At 43.4% G+C, this 20,495-nt stretch overlaps 1 protein-coding gene and 2 long non-coding RNA genes across 3 annotated transcripts in view; 1 reads left to right on the top strand and 2 right to left on the bottom strand.

Annotated features, from left to right (window-relative positions):
* The window catches only part of LOC122173621 (uncharacterized), a 133,463-nt gene that overhangs the window by 34,367 nt on the left and 78,601 nt on the right, over positions 1-20,495 (bottom strand). Inside the window, exon 4 of the long non-coding RNA XR_010601037.1 lies at positions 6,849-6,955. This is a non-coding gene — a long non-coding RNA (uncharacterized LOC122173621). The remainder of the gene's footprint in view (positions 1-6,848; positions 6,956-20,495) is intronic.
* The window catches only part of MYBPC3 (myosin binding protein C3), a 122,016-nt gene that overhangs the window by 36,992 nt on the left and 64,529 nt on the right, over positions 1-20,495 (top strand). Inside the window, exons 11-17 of the mRNA XM_008162799.4 lie at positions 4,165-4,188; positions 4,905-5,068; positions 5,924-6,056; positions 6,346-6,348; positions 7,694-7,818; positions 8,822-8,927; positions 19,086-19,252. Of these exons, the coding sequence (XP_008161021.2) occupies positions 4,165-4,188; positions 4,905-5,068; positions 5,924-6,056; positions 6,346-6,348; positions 7,694-7,818; positions 8,822-8,927; positions 19,086-19,252 (722 nt within the window). The remainder of the gene's footprint in view (positions 1-4,164; positions 4,189-4,904; positions 5,069-5,923; positions 6,057-6,345; positions 6,349-7,693; positions 7,819-8,821; positions 8,928-19,085; positions 19,253-20,495) is intronic.
* Positions 14,882-20,495, bottom strand: part of LOC135983412 (uncharacterized) — a 68,844-nt gene continuing 63,230 nt past the window's right edge. Inside the window, exon 2 of the long non-coding RNA XR_010601040.1 lies at positions 14,882-16,141. This is a non-coding gene — a long non-coding RNA (uncharacterized LOC135983412). The remainder of the gene's footprint in view (positions 16,142-20,495) is intronic.

Genomic DNA, 20,495 nt, shown 5'->3' with positions numbered 1-20,495 from the left:
CTACACTATTTGCGTAGCTGAAGTTGAGTATCTTAGGTCGACCCCGCCCCCCTAGTGTAGTAGCAGCTCGCCTCCACCTCCTCCGTGAGAGTGCCGCTGCGTCCTGCTTCTCCCACCTCCCTCCCAGCTCTTGCGCCGCGAAACAGCTGTTTCGCGGGGCAGGGAGGGAGGGAGGAGGAGGGGGAATGCGGCACGCTGGCGGAAGAGGCGGGACTGGGGTGGGGATTTGGGGAAGGGATCCAATAGGGGCAGGGAGGGGGCAGAGTTGGGGCAGGGGTTAGAATGGGGGTGGGGAAAGAGTGGAGGCGGGGCGGGGGGCAGCAATTATTTCAGGGCCTAGGGGTGGCAAAATCATTAATACGCCACTGGTTGTATGGATTTTTAACTCTTATTTTAGAATAAATGAAGGGGGTCATAAGCATTTTTACTTCAAATAAGGTTTGCCTGTCTGGAAAGTTGAGAAACATTGCTCTGTACTATTCTCTAAAGCTGGGAGAAGAGGGAAGTACAGGAGTTAAGAACAACTCTAATGGAGCCTTCCTTCTGCTTTCATGGTTAATTTTAGTGATCATCAAGTAGACACAATTTTTTTTTAATTGAGAATAATCTCCAGTAATCTCCAGCAATAATCTCATGATATTTGACCCTTTGGGTGAGTTAGTTATCATTAATATTAAACTAAAAACCATGACTCAGGAAATGATGCTTTTAACTATCACTGCATTTTTACATTGCATTAATGATTCCTGAAAGGCACCAAGCCTCTTTATGGGGTGAATATGTGCTCCTTTGAAAACACAACCGGAGAAACAAACATGTTGAACTCTCAAGTGCTGCATGGAGGCAGAATGCAGGAATGACACCTCTGCCATCACCTTCTACTTTTGTTCCACCTTACCCATCATCAAGTGCTACTCTGCCCAGATGGTGCACATGTTCACTGTCGTGGAGAAAACTTCATTTAATATTGTGCAGGAGTTGTATTTTCTGGCCACTGTAATTTAATTAGCTGGTGTTGACACACAGGTGCCATAGGCCACAGAGAGGTCATGGGGAAGGGGAAAGGAACAGTTTTCACAGTACTATTAAACAGGATAGTGAAGAGACCTTGAAAGAGATGACAGCTGACAGGGTCCAAGCAATCCGGGGTAACAGGATAGGAAGGAACCATCTCTGGGATATACAAAACTATTTTTAATATCCTCACACGCTTAAAAAAATATCAGCTGCCTGTACTGTTTACAACAGGTTCACTGAGCTTCATCTTAATGTCCTCAAGTGCCCAGTCAACCTATGAAGTGATCCCTGCAGCTAAGACCCTCAACATCAGGGAGAATGACTTTAGGGAAGGAGAAACCTAAGGAGCCCAAAGTCACCAAATTAAATAATATAAATAATTAATGGAGATATCCCATCTCCTAGAACTGGAAGGGACCTTGAAAGGTCATTGAGTCCAGCCCCCTGCCTTCACTAGCAGGACCAAGTACTGATTTTGCCCCAGATCCCCAAGTGGCCCCCTCAAGGATTGAACTCACAACCCTGGGTTTAACAGGCCAATGCTCAAACCACTGAGCTATCCCCCCCATTAAGAGCACTCCCCTCCCTGAAATGCTTAGCCTGGGAGGGTGTTACTCCAGCTGGGTGGGAGAGGTCAGTCTATTTCTGTGAATACTCCAAATCCTTACTGGAACTAAGAGAATGTTTTAATAAAGTTAAAGTGGTGACAGGGAGCATTAGAAATGGGGAAACATGAAGCCGGGAACTTACTGGAGGAGACAGAGACATGAATTCTGAAGGGTCATGAACAGGAATTTCCTGCTTCTAAGTGCTCAATTCTACACTATTTAAATGGTGATTCTTGGCTGTAAAATATTTTTATTATGTAGTGGCAATTTACAAGCCAGTCCATGCTCTGGAAAGCTAGAAAACACTTGATATTTACAAACAAGGCTGAGACTGCACTTTGGGGAACATTCAGGTCTCTTGCATTTTTGTTCACATAAACATGGGTTTAGGGTGGGCTTGACACAGTTAGGGATTCTTGCTGCATGATTTTTATTCAGTTAAATATTTGGATTGTATATACAATACCAACTACTTAAAGGTAAGTCTTGCAGGACCCACAGCAAGATCTCATTAGTCCTTACAAGTGCTGTGGGATTTTTGTTTCAGTTATTTATGCAACATCAGTTTACATGACCAGGTACAAAACAGAGAGGGAGACAACTGGCCAAATTTTCTGCTCGTGTAAATAGGTGCAGCACCATTGACTTCAAGGGGAGTTTTGACCAGTTATGCTAGCAGAAAATCTGGCCAATAGCTTTTGCCCCAAAGATTTTTAAAATGAGTTATAATTTAAGAAAGCACCTCTACCAACTTCCCATAGGCATGAAGTACAGTCCATAGGTGATGATATGGTTTACATGAATGAGGCAATATTACAATAAATATATATAGCTTGGCTACACAATGACTAAGGTGGATAAAATAATTCTCTATAATTATAGAGGGATATAAACACCAGGAATGGAGAGGAGTTGTTTCAGGTGCTCCAACTGAGTATAACTAGAAATAATGGGATGAAACTGAGCAATGGAAAATTTAAGTTGAATATTAGAGAAATCATCTTGACAGTGAGATGTATTTGGTTGGGGAACAATCTCCAAAGTGGAAGACTTATTTGCATTTAAAAATAACCTAGACAAAGTATGAACAATCCTACCTTAAACTTTCAGGTGGACAGTGCATACACGTTAGCTGAGAGAGAAACACTAGATTTGACCTAATAGGGATTTTTTACATTCTAAGATTCTATACTTATTTTTGAGCCACTGTTTCCTCAACAGAGCATAATTGCTCCAATGCAGACCTCACATTTATAACTAGGAAACATGTATTTAGACAGTATTATAAATGTTGCTTGTTCACATTATCAAGAGCAAGCAAGCCCAGAGTGCTTGGTATGTTGAAAGTTCTTAGACTATCTGGTAAATGGTCTGTTTTTTGGTTGGTAGGGCACAATTTTTAATAGTATTTTGCCTAGCAAAAACCAGTGGGGATATGTAGTGGGGAGGGAGCTGGCTGAGTTTTTGGAGGATATAGATATGCTCTAATGAGGAAACATCTCCACTGTGGCCTGTATTTGTAACAGAATACTGGCCTGAGATCCAACCAGTCAATCCCAGTAATAGAGGATGTTAAACCACCTTAAAGAATAATTCTCTAAGTATAAGACTTTACATGCCAAGTTTTAGCTAAGAATGACTTAAGTGCAAGTTGGACACAGATACTGGAAACCCTGATACTTGATTGCAGCACTATAATAATAGTAGAAATCCTGTTACAAACACCTTCCTAAGAAAAACTCTGGAATATTAGAAGCACCTCGTTAAATCTGCTGCCAAGACTAACCCCACTAACCCTCCATACTCCTTTCATGCAGTGACATTCCTCACGGAGATTAATGGGAGATGTTCCTTCTCTGTAGACATTCACAGTATATCAAATACATGAAAACAAAACTAAAGAGTTCTCTAAGTTTCCCTTCACTGCCTGCTACGTAGCTTGTGTGTGATTGGGGTGCGGGGTTTGGGATTCATTACTGAACACAGCCTTATTACATGTGTATATTCTGCTGCACTGGAATCTGCTTGATCCTGGTGATATCAGAAACAAGCTCCACCTACAAGGAGTTCTAAGACATCCGGATTTTCCCTCCAGGATTCTGGAGCCTGCATGTCTTGTCATACCTCCCTCATCCTTCAGAGGAATTCATCATACCCTGTCTTTTGTGAGAAATACGTTGAAAGAAGTCAGGCAGAAAGTCCATTTTTGGAATGAGGATAATGACGTAAATAGCCTCACTTTGCCCTACGAGGCTATCTCCCAGTAGCACAAATAAATTGTGGTATTTACATCTGCAATATAAACTGCAAGATGGAACTCTACAGAGTTTGGGAATGAGGCTGATTTCAGAAAATGCATTTATTCTTGAGTATATTTCAGTGCAATATATCCATCTCCCTGCTGCTGAAATGCAGGCTTTTTCTGCTAATGGTGGAGATGATGATGGCTCTGTTGTATTAACACATGTTGCCCTCTTTCCTGCCCATGGGGATGCTGCATGCTTTTCCAAATGCTTCTCTGCATCGCTCTCGAGTCCAGCAGCTTCTTGCGCTCAGTAAATCGGTAAGTTTTTAATCAATCTTCAAATAATATATACTATGACAAGAGCATAATGTTTTTCACACAGCTGGTCAGCCTGCTTCCCGTTTGGGTCCTACTGTACCACAAGTTAACTCTCCCATAATCACCAGCTCTTTGGGTAATCCATAAACTGAGTGGCTCATTGTAAATAGTGTTTTGCTAGCCAGAACCTGCCAATCTAAGTGTCTTTCAATTCTAAGAACCGATTATAGACAACCCTTCCCATCACAAAACTGATCTTCACTTTTAAAGATGAACCAGGCCTCACTTTAATAAAGAGAGAGAATCCTGGGAGATAAGAGGTGAGTCCCTATCTTATAGACACGAGCTTGGGTCTCAGAAGATCTGGGCTCATTTCCTGGCTCTGCCACTGATTTCACGGGTGATCTTAGGAAACTCATTTCTGTGCCTCAGTTCCCCATTTTTTAAATGGGGATAATACTTTGTCTTGCCTAGATAGACTATAAGCGCTTCAGGGCAGGAATTGTCTCTTAATATGCATACGTACAACATCTACCATACTTAGGCCCTGATTTTGTTTAGGGTCTCTAGGCATTTCTGTAATAATAAAGCTAGACTGCTGACATCTAATGCAGGAATGGCTTCACTTAAGCAATGCATAGCTTGCCAAGCTTATGGCTTTTTTTGAAGTTCTTTCTAGTGTGTCATTCTAATGTTCTACTCCCCCCTGGCAAAAGTGAACCAAAAACTGAATCACAACCTGATGTTGATGTCTGGGACATCCTGCGGAGAGCTCCTCCTTCTGAGTATGAGAAAATTGCTTTCCAGTACGGTATCACAGACCTACGAGGGATGCTGAAACGCCTCAAACGCATAAAAAAGGAGGAGAAGAAAAGTACAGGTTGGAGAGCTGTATTTCTTCCTAAAATATCTGTTCTTATCTTATTGGTCATGGGTGTTTCCAATATCAACATTAGTTGATACAGGTGAATGGGGGAGAGGGACATGATTTAACTAGTTCTTCCAACTTTTCCTATGGTCTTTTATACTTGAGATGCCTATTCCTAAAGATAAGACCTTCACCAGGTCTTCTGAACTACCTCACTATGACTCTTGGAGATTACATATCTTCCTCATTTTGCTAGATTTCCCCCTGTATTACGATAACACCCTGTTCTGTGCTTTAGCCAGCAATGGTTCCTTTAAAAAGGAGTGGTCAATTTTATTTTCCTCAGAAAACAAGGACTTCTCAGCTACACCCCAGACACCATGGCTTATGTGATCTAATGAGTCTTGTTTAGACTAGGATTTAAAAGTGGGATGTTAGCTAATATTTTAAAAGTCTAGTGTAGACAAGGCACACTGCCTTTAATACATTATCAAAGGAAAGCCTAGTGAGAAATTTAGGCTTTAACTCAACATGTGCTAAATTGGTTAAATTACACACTGCCTTGTCTATACTAGATTTAGAACATGCTAATTAGCATGTTAGCTAACGTCATCCTAGTCTAGATCAGGCCACAGAATCATAGAAAAGGATGGAAGGTGACGCATAAGGCATTTGGGAAAGAAAGGTAGAAGGGGGTGATGGCAGATATAGAAAGAACAGAGCAAGGATTAAGAAGATAAACCAATAGGAAAGGTGATAAAAACCTCCTTTCCTGACTTCCTTTCCTCCAGATTAGGCTGCAAAGAAAGGAAACCTGGCAAAGAAAAATTATTAATATCTCCTTTTTGTAACGGTTCTTCATCTCAGCATTCCTCCAGAAGCTGGATCCTGCTTACCAAGTGGACAAAGGACAGAAGATCAAGTTAATGGTTGAACTTGCCAACCCAGATGCTGAAGTGAAATGGCTGAAGAATGGACAGGAGATCCAAGTGAGCGGCAGGTAAATTAGAAAAGAGACTGGGAAATCCAGCCTGGAGAGTATTACGGCCTTGAACAATTGTAGATACCAAGCCATCTTCAGGAAGGGGAGACAATAAAGAAAGAAGGGGGAATATCAGAAGGGAAAGGGAAAGATGGAGGAAGACTATGGGTGTGTCATTGTGGGTGCAGTGCCGGTTAACATGTGAAATGATATTCAGTTTGCAGTTCTCATCACTGTTTCTTTTTCCTCCCTCTCCCCATGCTCACTCTCTGCACATGGAATTGAACACTGCCATCTGCCCACTTAGCAAGTAAGTCCTCAGATTATATCTTGCTGTTTCTGAATGTATTGAAGATCCAGTGAGATTGTCCTTCTTGTGATATGGGACCTATTTAGATGTAACAGGACATCAGCTACAGCTGAAGTGACTTTGTGCTGAAATTCTGTTGAGACATAAGTGGGGGACTAATCAGGCTTATAGTGAGGCTACATGGGAGAACAACACTTGTACTGGCTGGCATTCTAGCAACCATTAACAAGAAGGGCAATATCCCTGTAACACAGCCCTCGCTCAAGGCTGGTTGGGGAGCACTGCCCAGTGACACACTGGGGGGGAAAGAGGGTTGTTAATAGAGGAACCAGGGCCCTTCCTCTCCACCAGGTTCCAACCCAGGCCCCTTTGAGGACTATCAGTGATCTGACAGCTGAGGATTCTTAAGGCAGCCCTCCCTGGGCCACTTCCTATCACCTCCCTGCAAGTGTCTTAAGGTCATCATCTGGGATAAGGCAGCATGAGGGTCATCTGCTTACCACAGGCACCTCCAGACAGCAGGATGTAGGAAGGTCTTTCTTCACTCTCAGGCAGAAACGGCCTCCTCCTGTGGTATGGCCCAGCTCAGTCCAAGGGCTTTCCCCTGCTGGGATAGTCCAAACACAAATAAAGGGGATCAATGAAGTCCAGAGTTCATAAGAGAGGGAGTGCTTCCCTCTCATGCTGTCTCTGCAGCAAGCCCTCCCTCTGAGACCTGTTGGCAGTTGTTTAGGGAAGAGATTCTGCCTTCCCTGAGCTCTTTTCTTGTGTAGCTACCAGTATCCAGTGTGCTCGCTTCTTTGGTCTGCCACCACATGAGCTGCTCCCCTGCTGTTTAATTCCTCCTCCAAGTGGTCTATTTGCTACAGATGTGGCAGGGTGGGGCTGTCTGAGCTCAGAATGGTTCCTTAACCCCTTGCTGCTCAGACTTGCATCTGAAGAAGTGAGGTTCTTACCCACGAAAGCTTATGTTCCCAATACTTCTGTTAGTCTTAAAGGTGCCACAGGACCCTCTGTTGCTTTTTACAGATTCAGACTAACACAGCTACCCCTCTGATACTTGCTGCTCAGTGTGAGGTTTGTATACCCCATCACACCTTGCTTAACTATCTCTTGGTGGTTTAAATATTTCTCTGTGTTCCCCCATCTCTTACTAGCATTCTAGAAGCGGATAACTCTCAGTCTTCCTCTCCCCTTTGCCAGGACAGTGTGGCTGGGCCAAAGTCCTTCCCACTCCTCTCACCCAGGTCTTCCCTCCCTTCTCACATGCATCAGAACAGGGTGGCTGGCTCTAAGGGATAGACTTGGTGAGACTTACACTTAAATTCTGTTTGCATTTCTTCAGATATATTTTTGAGGCTGTTGGGAATAAGAGGATCCTGACTATCAATCACTGCTCCCTAGCTGATGATGCAGCATATCAGTGTGTGGTTGATGAGGAGAAAAGCTTCACAGAGCTATTTGTAAAAGGTGAGTAACTGCCAGCAAGAGAAGCAGACCCACTCTAATACCATTTATTGTTACATCCTGCTTCTCTACTCTGAGACTAGTTAATCTCACACAAAAGGACATTCTTAACAACAGAAACAGAGTCTGTTATTTACTGAACAACAAGGCATTTTTCTTCACAGTTAAATGAAGACAGATAATCTGTGCAGCAGAAAGTTACAAGCTAATATAACACCTGAGTACATCATAAAAGGGAGACAAAACAAATGTTATGACATATCAGATATTAGGCTATTTTCGCGAAGCATTGTGCTCAGTTTTGGTCATAGCAGGTTAGGACCAGATGCACACCTTGAGCCTTTTCTATCTGGAACTGTTTCTGCATTGACATTAATTCAGGCTTGTTAAAATAAAATTACAGTCCCAACCCCTTCCCCAGACTAACTGCAAAAATGATCTACAATGAAACAGTCAATGCTCACACTGCAAGTGTTATCTTTAGACTTTAGTGTTAACACCCTATGAGATTAGTGGGGGGGGCGGGGCGCTTACACTTTTAGAAGACTGTATTTGCAACAAAGAGGACTAGAAATTTACTTTACAAATAAAGCTTAGCTTGTGTATAAGCTAAATATGTTACATAGACTGCACAAACACGTCAAATGGGTCAGGTTTTTAACACCTCTGAATTAGGGTTATGAAGAGTATAAATGAGAAATGATTAATCCCTCATTTTTACTCTGTCCCATAATGTAAGAACAGAGGAGTCACTAGATAAAAATAATGGTGTGAACTGGCATAGGAAATTGCATGCTGCCATATGGTGTGCATTGGTGGGTGCTTTGGAATGGATGGGATTAGTTCACTGCTCCCTAGTTACTGTAGAATGAAAAATGTCTTACCTCAGATCCTGTCCCTTTCCCCCCCCCCCCCCCCCCGAGATGCAAATGAAGCTATAGGGATCTTAGTACTCTTTGTATTCTATTATCCAGACCCTGTTTAAAACAGGCTTGTTCATTTCCAGAGCCTCCAATCCTGATCAGCCATCCATTGGAGGACCAGGTGGTGATGGTTGGAGAGAGAGTGGAGTTCGAGTGTGAAGTGTCTGAGGAAGGGGCTGCTGTGAAATGGTAAGGGGAACGTAAGAAAGAAAGAAAAAAACACCTGGTGCACACTCCTCTGTGGGGCACTCTAGGGCTGACACCATTAGTGTGGTTATATTGTCAAGGTCTCTAACACAAAGAAATTATATTAAATTAGCTAATGGGGTCCTCAAGATGAGCGGCGGGGGCCTGTCCCTGAAGCAATGAGGAGAGGGACAGGGTGGAACTGAGAGAGGAACTGAGAATACCCCATCTGCCCACCTAACAGGGCAAGGAGGAGAAGGAGAGGGGCCAGAACAGATCATAAAGTGATAAAGTATTCCTTATGTTTGTTGTTTTATGATGTGTCCAGAATTTCTCGCTCTATAATTCTAGCTTTCTATCGATATGCTTGTTTTGGAATTTTCTATGGTGCCTATTACTTTAGGGTCTAAGTGTTGCACAGGTTCATTAGATCTGCATGGCAAGATCCTAATGGACTTAATGGAATCTTCTGCTCTTCTTGTTAGATGGGTTCAGAAGCACTATTGCCAGTGGTTGGAGGTTTTCTCCCTACACAGGGCACAAGCAAGCACAATGCTTTCGAGGGCTCTATAACAAGCATTAAGAAGTGGCTTCTACATTTCCTTTTGGGAGGTGTAAGCATATATCCCCCAGCACCAGCCCTAGGTGACCAGCTAGTGCAGAAGGGGGCTAAGTCCCTATTTCATAGCCGCCTATCTATGTCCTCTCTGGATTGTCTGTGTCACCTCAATGCTCACAGAGCACAGGACCCAGGATGTTGGCATCTCCTGCACAGATGTGCAGCACAGGGATACAGATTCTGGCATTCTAGAAACCATTATTGGTGGTTGATTCTGAGTCTAACTCAAACTAGGGCAGACTAGAAAAAGTGGCATAACACCATCTTCAGGGAATGCGTCAGGAACCCTCAGAGAAGTAGTAACAGCTCACAGTGTCAGGGACAGAAATTCTCAGGGGAGCAAGGAGTGGTCTCCAAGGCAAAGGAAAGTACCTTCAAGGAAGCAAATACTGTCAAAAGGGGAAGGGACTCTCAAGGGAGAAGTCAGCATGCCTCAGGCCAAAAGCCTTTCCTCTTCTCCTCCTTGTTGTTGTCATCTTCCCTCTGCACAACTCCTCCCAATCAGCCTTCCTCTCTGATTTTGACTCGTGGCTCTCTCTCTTTCTCTCTTCACAATCTCCCCCACTCATCCTTGGAGACTTCATGTTGACGACCCATCCAACCCCTTAGCTCCACGTTTCATCAGCCTCATGTCTTCATTTGACCTGCAGCCCTGGTTCAATTCTCCCACTCACCAGAAGGACCATTCACTTGACTTGGTCTTCATCAAGCACTGCTCTCTCTCTGATCTCTCTGTTGCTGAGTTCCCTCACTCTGGCCATCACCTGGTCTCTTTCATCCTCACCCAGCAACCTCCCAACTCACATCCTGTGACTCGGACTTTCCGTGACTTCCAATTGATCAGAACTGATGACTTCTCATGTGCTCAGCCCTCTCCTCCCTGTCCTCTCTTCCATCAATTTGGTTATTGATTCTCTCCATGCATTGCTCTTCTCCACCCTGGAGTCTTTAGTCCCTCTCTCCCAAGAGATCCACCCTACCAAACCGAGCCCTGGCTCACCCCCAACATTCCTTTTCTCCCCTCCTGCTCTTGCACTACAGAGCAACTCTGGTGGAAAACCTGTGATCAGGCTGACTTCCTCCATTAGAAATTAATTCTCTTCTTCAATTCTAACATCTTCATAGCTAAACGCTACTTCTCCAACTTAATTGACTCATGCCTACAATCCCAGCTGCCTTTTCACCATCCTTGACTCACTCCTCAAACTCTCCCCTCTTCCTGTTTCCATTTCTCTCTCTGCACAGAGAGAAAATTGACAAAATATTATGTGACCTTCCTCTTTCCCTCATCTCACCTTCCCTTCCTCCTTTCCTCCCCTACAACTCTCTCCTTCTCCCCATTTACAAATGCAGAAATTTCTCATCTGCTCTCCTCCTCTAACCCATTCCTCTGGCCCAGTAACCCCATCCCATCCCATTTCTTGATCTCTCCCAGGTGCTCACTCTCATCCCTACCTTACTTTTCTCCTTAACCTCCCACTCTGCTCTGGCTCTTTCCCCTCACCATACAAACATGCTTTATTCTCTCCAATCTTAAAATAACCCACCCTTGTCCCCACTTTCCTCTTTAACTACTGCCCCATCTCCCTTTTCTCTTTCATCTTAAAATTCACTGAACATTCTATTTAAAATTGCTTTCTGGAATGACTCTCCTCCAGTTCTGTCCTAGACCCTCTCCTATCTGGCTTCCATCCCTTCCCACTTAACTGAAAATGATCTCACAGAAGTGTCTAATGACCTCTTCCATAGCCCAAAGTCAGAACTAATACCCCATCCCCATCCGTTTTGAGCTGTCAGCTGCTTTGACACTGTCACCCATGCTGTTCTTGAAATCTTGTCCCCCCTTGGCTTCTATGACCCTGTCCTCTTGTAGTTCTCCTCCTACCTCTCTAGCATGTCCTTCAGATGATCCTTCTCATCCCCCCCTCCAACTTTCTGTGGGGGTTCATCTGGGCTCTGCCCTTGGTCCCTTTCTTTTCTCCCTCTACATTTTATTTCTGAGTGATCTCATCTACAAACCCAAATTCAACTGCAACCTCTATACAGATGATTCTCAGATATACCACTCTACTCGTCTCCTTCTGTTCAAAATAAAATCTCAGCCTGTCTCTCTGATATCTCCTCATGGCTCTCTAGCCATCAGCTCAAGCTCAACATGGCTAAAACAGAGAGTCTAACCCTCCTCCCTAAATCCTCCCTGCAACCTCCTTTATCAATTACTCCAAACTGGGTGTGTGGTACCTAGCTCGACGAGACATATTCACACTAGTGCTGATTGTGCTAGCATGCTAAAAATAGAATGTAGCTGCGGCAGTGCAAATGGCTAGCTGCCTCAAGTGTGTGCCTGTCAGAGATGCTAGGTATGTACTTGTCATGGCTAGCCCCTCCTGCAGCCACGTGCACTGTCGCAGCTAGATTCTATTTTGAGCACACTAGCTTGATCAGAGCTAGCACAAGCATGTCTTCTCAAGCTGGGAATGACACTGCCAGCTCGAAGTGAACACATATCTAAGGTGGACAACACCAGCATCTGATCTGTCATTCAGGCCCATAACCTGAATGTCATCTTTGACTCAGACCCCTCTTTAGGTCATCACAACCAGCCTATGTCTAAGTTTTGATTATTCTTTCTGACTAAAATCTCTTAAGATACCACCTTCCCTGTCCATCCACCCAGCTAAAACTCTCAGCCAGGTTCTCATCATTTTGTGTCTGCAACAGCCTTTTCTCTGGGCTTGACAAATGCAATCTTACCCTGCACATATCCATTCAGAGTGCTGTTGCAAAGATCATTCTCCTAGCCTGTAACTTTGATGACCTCATGCCTCTCTTTGAATCCGTCCACTGGGTTCTTCTCTATGGTATCAAACATCATTTACTTGTCTTCATTTTCATGGCCTTTCAGGAGCTATCCTCACTCTACCTCTCCTCTCTCATTCAGTATTGAAAGATTGATGTCCACCTCTGATTGGCCCATGAAGCCAGGCTTCCTTGCCCACCTGTAAATTTTCAAACAAATTTTCGTGCTTTTCCCATGCTGCCCCTCACACTTGGGAAAAGCTCCCCATGATATCAGCAAATCTAATGTTATCTTCCTTGAAGTCTCTCCTCAAAACTCTCCTATGCTGTGAAGCCTACAAAAAACTTGACAACTGTTAGGCTGCTGATGTGCTGAGACAACAGCTGATAATGCTGACCAGCACTGTCTCATTGTTTCCTTCTACTCCCCGTCCATATGTCTGCATCCCTCTGTTGTCTCTTGTCTTATACTTAGATCGTACACTCTTTGAGACAGGGACTTTCTTTTTGTTCTGTGTTTGTACACCTAGCACAATGGGGTCCTGGTCTATGACTGGGGCTCCTGGGTGCTGGAATAATACAAATAATAAATAATAATGCACCTATTCTCTTGACCATGCAGAGTCAGTCATTATGCAAATTAGGATTGTGAGATTGGGATGAGGGGCATTCAGTCCAGGGAGCCCAGCATGTTCAGCATTTTGGTTTACAGGAAGTTGGGATGCTAATCATGCTTGGAGAAGACACTGGGCAATTCTGACATACCAGTTCTTACATGTTGTCCTCACTTAGTTTCTTTTTCAGATGGAATCCTCTCATGCTTGTTAACAGCTGCAGGCACAAGACTGTCAGCAATTCCCGCAATGCCCATGTCATTCCTGGAGAGTGCTATCTTCCATCTGCCCTCTCCAAGGAAGGAACTGAGAATTTAAATAGACCCCCGCCCCACAGCTGGCTACAGTGTATGCATTACTCTGTTAAAAATACATGTGTGTGCACACACATTGTTGTGCAGTGTCTACTTACAGATGACAAGGCATGGGGGGCACTGATCTCTGTCCCTCCCGGAATACCAGGCAATTGCTACTTTCTGATCCTGTGCTTCAGAACCACTCCCCAAAACAGACCCACCACACAGAGTTGATATCTGTGGAATGTGCATTTTATCAGAGAAGGGCAAAGCTGCAGCTGTCTTTGCCTAATAGGGAGTAAGCAGTCAGATAGAGCAGGGGCGGGCAAACTTTTTGGCCTGAGGGCCGCATCCAGTTTCCAAAATTGTATGGAGGGCCAGTTAGGGGAGGCTGTGCCTCCTCAAAAAAGCCAGGCCTAGCCCGGCCCTGCCCCCATCCAACCCCTCCTGCTTCTCGACCCCTGACGACCCCCCCGGACTCCTGCCCCATCCAACCCCCCGTTCCCTGTCTCCTGACAGCCCCCAGACCCTCCGCCGCCCCATCCAACCCCCCCTCCTTCCTGATTGCCTCCTGGGATCCCCTGCCCCCATTCGACTCCCCTGTTCCCCGCCCTCTGACCGCCCCGAGCCCATCCACACCCCTGCCCCCTGATCACTCCCCCGATCTCCCCTGCCCTCTATCCAACCCCCCCTGCTCCCTGCCCCCTTACCGCACTGCCTGGAGTACTGGTGGCTGGTGGCACTACAGCTGCGCCACCTAGAGCACCAGGACAGGCAGCCACATCGCCCAGTTGGAGCCAGCCAACTACGCTACCGTGCAGCAGCCCCGCTGGCCAGAGCATTGCGCCGGTGGCGGGTCAAGCTGAGGCTGCAGGGGAGGGGGAACAGCAGGGGAGGGGCCGGGGATGAGCCTCCCGGGGCAGGAGCTCAGGGGCCGGGCAGGAGGGTCTCGCGTGCCGGATGTGGCCCGCGAGCCGTAGTTTGCCCCCCTCTGAGATAGAGATCTCTCAAATACACAGTAACTGAGTTTGAGCAGTTAGGAATACAATATCTAACATTTTAATGTATTTTTTAACCATTTCAGAGACTCAATAAATGCCCCTTTTGTCAACACCTGGACTAGAGGGATAAATGTCATACCTGGGAAAAATATCAAATGCCATATGGAAAAAGAGTTCCAAGTTTATATTACTTTAGGGAGATGTTTAAGTAGTTTAGGCCCTGCAACAGGGCACTGGGGACATACGTGCATGTCCCAGTGTTCTGTTACAGCCTTTGGGCCCTTTAAAACTGGGAACTGTAATCACAGGTACACAAATAGGAGCAAGTATGTGACCTATAGGAAGACAGGTATAAGACTTCCTCACTCTTAGGAAGGGGCAGCAGAGGCCATCGATCAGTGTTGGCCTAGTATGGGGCTCTCCACAGTAGTTGGAAAGGGTTACTAAAGGGGACGTTTGTGTGTTCTCCTTCACCAGCTGGCTGAAGCTGGAAAGGCCTCAGGTGGTTATTAGCCAGTAATATGAGTTAATTTGTTCTGACTTTAAGTTTGTGTTTTGGAAATAAAGCAATCCCTGAGAAAAGGAATGTGACAAGATTTGTAGCTGGGATGTATTTTTCCATCCCTGGCTGCTGTTTGCGCGCACTGGTTTATAGGCCTCAAATGAAAACAACTGTACTAACTGTAGTAATAACAGTTCTGTCTGTGTTCTTATATGGCCTCCATGACTGTTGTAACTGAGCATGTTACAAACATTGATGAATATATTCTCACAGTATGCCTGGAAAGTATGAAAGTGTCCTTATCCCCAGTTTTACAGATGGGGAACTGAGGTACAGCAAGATTAACCATTTATGCAGGAAGACTGAGGCGGATCTGAGAATGGAGCCCAGACCTTGTGAGGCCCAGTCTAGTGTCTTAATTGTACTGTCATCCTTTTCTCTCTCTTCCCCCCCTCCCCCGTCAGCAATGACTACATTTGTACTTCAGATGTGGTTTTTTTTTTTTTTTTTTTTGGTGGTAGCATACTGTTGCAAAACTAACTGAAGAAATCTGGTTTCAGAGTAGCAGCCGTGTTAGTCTGTATCCGCAAAAAGAAGAACAGGAATACTTGTGGCACCTTAGAGACTAACAAATTTATTAGAGCATAAGCTTTCGTGGACTACAGCCCACTTCTTCGGATGCATATAGAATGGAACATATATTGAGGAGATATATATACATACAGAGAGCATAAACAGGTGGGAGTTGTCTTACCAACTCTGAGAGGCCAATTAATTAAGAGAAAAAAAACTTTTGAAGTGATAATCAAGCTAGCCCAGTACAGACAGTTAAGAAGTGTGAGAATACTTACAAGGAGAGATAGATTCAATGTTTGTAATGGCTCAGCCATTCCCAGTCCTTATTCAAACCGGAGTTGATTGTGTCTAGTTTGCATATCAATTCTAGCTCAGCAGTCTCTCGGAGTCTGTTTTTGAAGTTTTTCTGTTGTAATATAGCCACCCGCAGGTCTGTCACTGAATGACCAGACAGGTTAAAGTGTTCTCCCACTGGTTTTTGAGTATTTTGATTCCTGATGTCAGATTTGTGTCCATTAATTCTTTTGCGTAGAGACTGTCCGGTTTGGCCAATGTACATGGCAGAGGGGCATTGCTGGCACATGATGGCATATATCACATTGGTAGATGTGCAGGTGAACGAGCCCCTGATGGTATGGCTGATGTGATTAGGTCCTATGATGATGTCACTTGAATAGATATGTGGACAGAGTTGGCATCAGTGTTAGTCTCTAAGGTGCCACAAGTACTCCTGTTCTTCTTTTTGAAGAAATCTGGAGGTTCCCTCTTGAGGTTGGTAGTTTCATTGTTCCACTGCTTGTCTGTGAAGCCCTATGCAGATAAAATAATTTTATATGGCATCAGCAGTGTGCTAGCCACTTAATTAAATAAATTAAAGTAATAATGCAAAAAATCCACTACTCCCTCAAAGAAAATTAAAAACGAAAACCACAATAGCAGTACTTATACAGACAAAAAATAAGGCGAGATTCTACTATCCTTCCTCACGTTAATCCCTTATTCCTCAAGTAGTCCTGTTTAAGACTACTCAATGCATGTAATTTAGGGTATGTCTACACTTCAAGCTTGAGGAGAAATAACTGTACTAGCTCTGATGGAGCTAGAATGCTAAAAACAGTGTGTAGCTGCAGTGGTGTGAGCAGCAGGAAGGGGGAGTTGCTTCAAGTACATAGCTAGCATTTTAGATGGACACATACTTGGAGTGGCTAGCCCCTCCTGCTGCTGTGGCTACACTCTATTTTTAGTGTGCTAGCTCAATCAAAGCTACCATGGGTTAGTTACTGTCTACTTGAGCTGGAAAGAGCAAACCCCAAAAGGAAAGTAATGTGAATATACAATTTGTAACGGCATTATCTTAATAAAATAAAAACATGTAAAATGGATTAAGAATATCTGCAGAAATTTCAGGCTACTTATTATACTACCTTTATGTTATTTGTAAACTAAATAGTAGAGCTGTCGATTAATCGCAGTTAACTCACATGATTAACTCAAAACAATCGTGATTAAAAAAATTAATCACCATTAATCGCACTGTTAAACAATAGAATACCAATTGAAATCTATTACATATCTTTGGATGTTTTTCACTTTATATTATTATTTTTATTACAAATATTTGCACTGCAAAAATGATAAACAAAAGAAATAGTATTTTTCAATTTACCTCATACAATACCGTAATGCAATCTCTTTATCGTGAAAGTGCAACTTACAAATGTAGATTTTTTTGTTTGTTACATAACTGCACTGAGAACCAAAACAATATAAAACTTTAGACCTACAAGTCCTACTTCTTTTTCAGCCAATCTCTAAGACAAACAAGTTTGTTTACATTTATGGGAGATAATGCTGCCAGCTTCTTATTTACAATGTCACCTGAAAGTGAGAACAGGCATTCACATGGCACTTTTGTAGCCAGCACTGCAAGGTATTTATGTGTCAGATATGATAAACATTCATATGCCCCTTCATGCTTTGGCCACCATTCCAGAGGACACGATGAGGCTCGTTAAAATACAATGCATTAATTTAATTTGTGACTGTACTCCTTGGAGGAAAATAGTATGTCTCCTGCTCTGTTTTACCCGCATTCTGCCATGTATTTCATGTTATAGCAGTCTCAGATGATGACTCAGCACATGTTGTACATTTTAAGAACACTTTCACTGCAGATTTGACAAAACGCAAAGAAGGTAGTAATGTGAGATTTCTAAAGAAAGCTACAGCACTTGACCCAAGGTTTAAGAATCTGAAGTGCCTTCCAAAATCTGAGAGGGATCAGGTGTGGAGCATGCTTTCAGAAGTCTTAAAAGAATAACATTTCAATGTGGAAACTATAGAACCCGAACCACCAAAAAAGCAAATCAACCTTCTGCTGGTGGCATCTGACTCAGATGATGAAAGTGAACATGCGTCGGTCTGCACTCCTTTGGATGGTTATCGAGCAGAACCCCTCATTAACATGGATGCATGTCCTCTAGAATGGTGGTTGAAGCACGAAGGAACATATGAATCTTGAACACATCTGGCATGTAAATATCTTGCGACACCGGCTACAACCATACCATGTGAACATCTGTTCTCACTTTCAGGTGGCATTGTAAACAAGAAGCAGACAGCATTATCTCCTGCAAATGTAAACAAACTTGTTTGAGTGACTGACTGAACAAGAAGTAGGACTCAGTGGACTTGTAGGCTCTAAAGTTGTACATTGTTTTATTTTTGAATGTAGTTTTCTTGTACATTAATTCTACATTTGTATGTTCAACTTTCATGATAGAGAGATTGTATTCCAGTACTTGTCTGAGGTGAATTGAAACATACTATTTCTTTTGTTTTTTAGAGCACAAATATTTGTAATAAAAAATAAAGTGAGCACTGTACACTTTGTGTTCCGTGTTGTAATTGAAATCAATATATTTGAAAATATAGAGAATGTCCAAAAATATTTAAATAAATGGTATTTATTAATGTTTAACAGTGCGATGAATCGCAATTAATTTTTTTAATCGCTTGACAGCCCTACTAAATAGGGAAGAGTTTTTACAAAAGCTTTATGCCAATGACTTGCTGTGTGACCTTGTTCAAGTAGGTTCACTGCTCTGTACTTCAGTTTCCCCATATGGAAACTGGGAATTATAATAATTACATACACTCCCAGGATGTGTTGTGAGGCTCAGTAATGTTTGTAAAACACATGGAGATCCTTGGACAAACAGGGTGGGAAAAATCCAAAGTAACTCCCCTCTTCATATAAATCCCTCCTAAAATCTCACTTCTTTTGTGATGCCCACAAGTTGTGAGTTCATAATAAGTAAATAATAATTAATAACAACAGTTAAAATGAACCTTAATGAATTTCATCTTCTGTATTTTCCACAGAGTTCTGTCTTCTCTATGTCAGTCTTTTAGACAGTAAGTTCACTGGGGGGCAAGGATTGTATTTATCATTGCCTCTTGTACAACATTCAACACATTGTCAGGGGTAAGTATATAACAAAAATAATAATTAACTCTCTTGTACTAGGAATCAGAATTTCAGTGCAAATGAACTGTCAGCAAGTAGTAGTGTCAGCTCTGTGTCTTTTGGTACTGTGTAAAAAGCTCAGTCTTTTGCCACTTAGGTCACCATCTATCCTGCACTGCTGTCCTATGCCCCAAACCCTCAATATCATGCAGCTGACTTTTATCCTGCCCCAGAAGGGAGAGAGTGAAGCAGAAAGCAGAGTGACAATATTGTTTGGTACTGCAGGGAAAAGGATGGAATTGAGCTGAAACGGGAAGAGACATTCAAGTACCGGTTCAAGAAGGATGGGAAAAAGCATTACCTGATCATTAATGAGTCAACCAAGGAGGACAGCGGGCACTACACTGTGAAGACCAATGGTGGGGAGTCAGTCGCTGAACTGATCATACAAGGTAAGTGTGACGCTCTGTACCTTGTGAGAACACTCTACACCTCCCATGTTCATCCTTATAATATGATGGTGTGGTATCTAATGCAAAGTTTGTCATGTCGGGTGTCTTCGGAAGGCTCATGATGTACTGAACATTGTTGTTATGGTAATGTTATCATAATCATTGTTATAGTAATGTTATAGGTTGTAATTTCATGTATATATGTATGAGGCTGAAAATGTGTTCTCATGACTTAAAGCAAGCCCAGGCAAAAACTCCCCAAGAGCAGGGGGGCAATTCACACCTCATCAGGGCGTGGATGGGACAAACACAGCCCAGCCTCACAGGAACCACGGACACTGGTCTAGACAACAACAAAGGATTTGTTGGACCCTTGAGTGAGTCACCCCCCTTCCTTTGGTCAGTTTGGGACTGCGATGAGGTAATGCTCACCTGACTCTGAAGGTGGGGGGGCAAAGCCAAGAGGGAAGAAAGAACATGATAAAAGGGAGAGACGTTTGCCATGTTCTTCCTCTCTCTTCCACCTCCATCTACAGACATCACCACCAAGTGACTGAAGCGCTGATCAAAGGGGAGAGCCTGGCTGAAGGGCAACCAGCCAGCCTGTGGTGAGAAACATCTAAGTTTGTAGGGGCACTGAAAGTGTTAAGATCAGCTTAGAATGAGTTTTGCTTTTATTTCATTTGACTAAATCTGACTTGTTATGCTTTGACTTATAATCACTTAAAATCTATCTTTGTAGTTAAAAAATTTGTTTATTCTACCTGAAGCAATGTGCTTGGTTTGAAGCGTGTCAGATACTTCCCTTGGGATAACAAGCCTGGTACATATCAATTTCTTTATTAAATTGACGAATTTATATAAGCTTGCAACATCCAGCGGGCATAACTGGACACTGCAAGATGGAGGTTCCTAGGGTTGTGTCTGGGACCAGAGATATTGGCTAGTGTCATTCAGTTGCACAATCCAAGGAGCAGCTTACATGCCAGAGGCTGTGCGTGAACAGCCCAGGAGTGGGGGTACTCACAGCAGAGCAGGGTAAGGCTGGCTCCCAGAGTCAAGGATTGGAGTGACCTAGCAGATCACCAGTCCAGATAACACCAGGAGAACGTCACAGTAAGTTACAGGCAATGCCAGATAATCAGGGAGGTTGAAATGTGCAAGAGGGCTGAAGGTAACCTTCTCCATAATGGGATAAGAAGGTGAGTTAGTCCTTATGCCTGGAGAAAAATTAAACCGTAGC

This window comes from Chrysemys picta, chromosome 4 (genome assembly GCF_011386835.1).
Source record: "Chrysemys picta bellii isolate R12L10 chromosome 4, ASM1138683v2, whole genome shotgun sequence".
Taxonomy (NCBI): Eukaryota; Metazoa; Chordata; order Testudines; family Emydidae; genus Chrysemys; species Chrysemys picta.
Note: the sequence above shows the minus strand (reverse complement) of the source record. Positions and strands in the feature narration are given on the sequence as shown.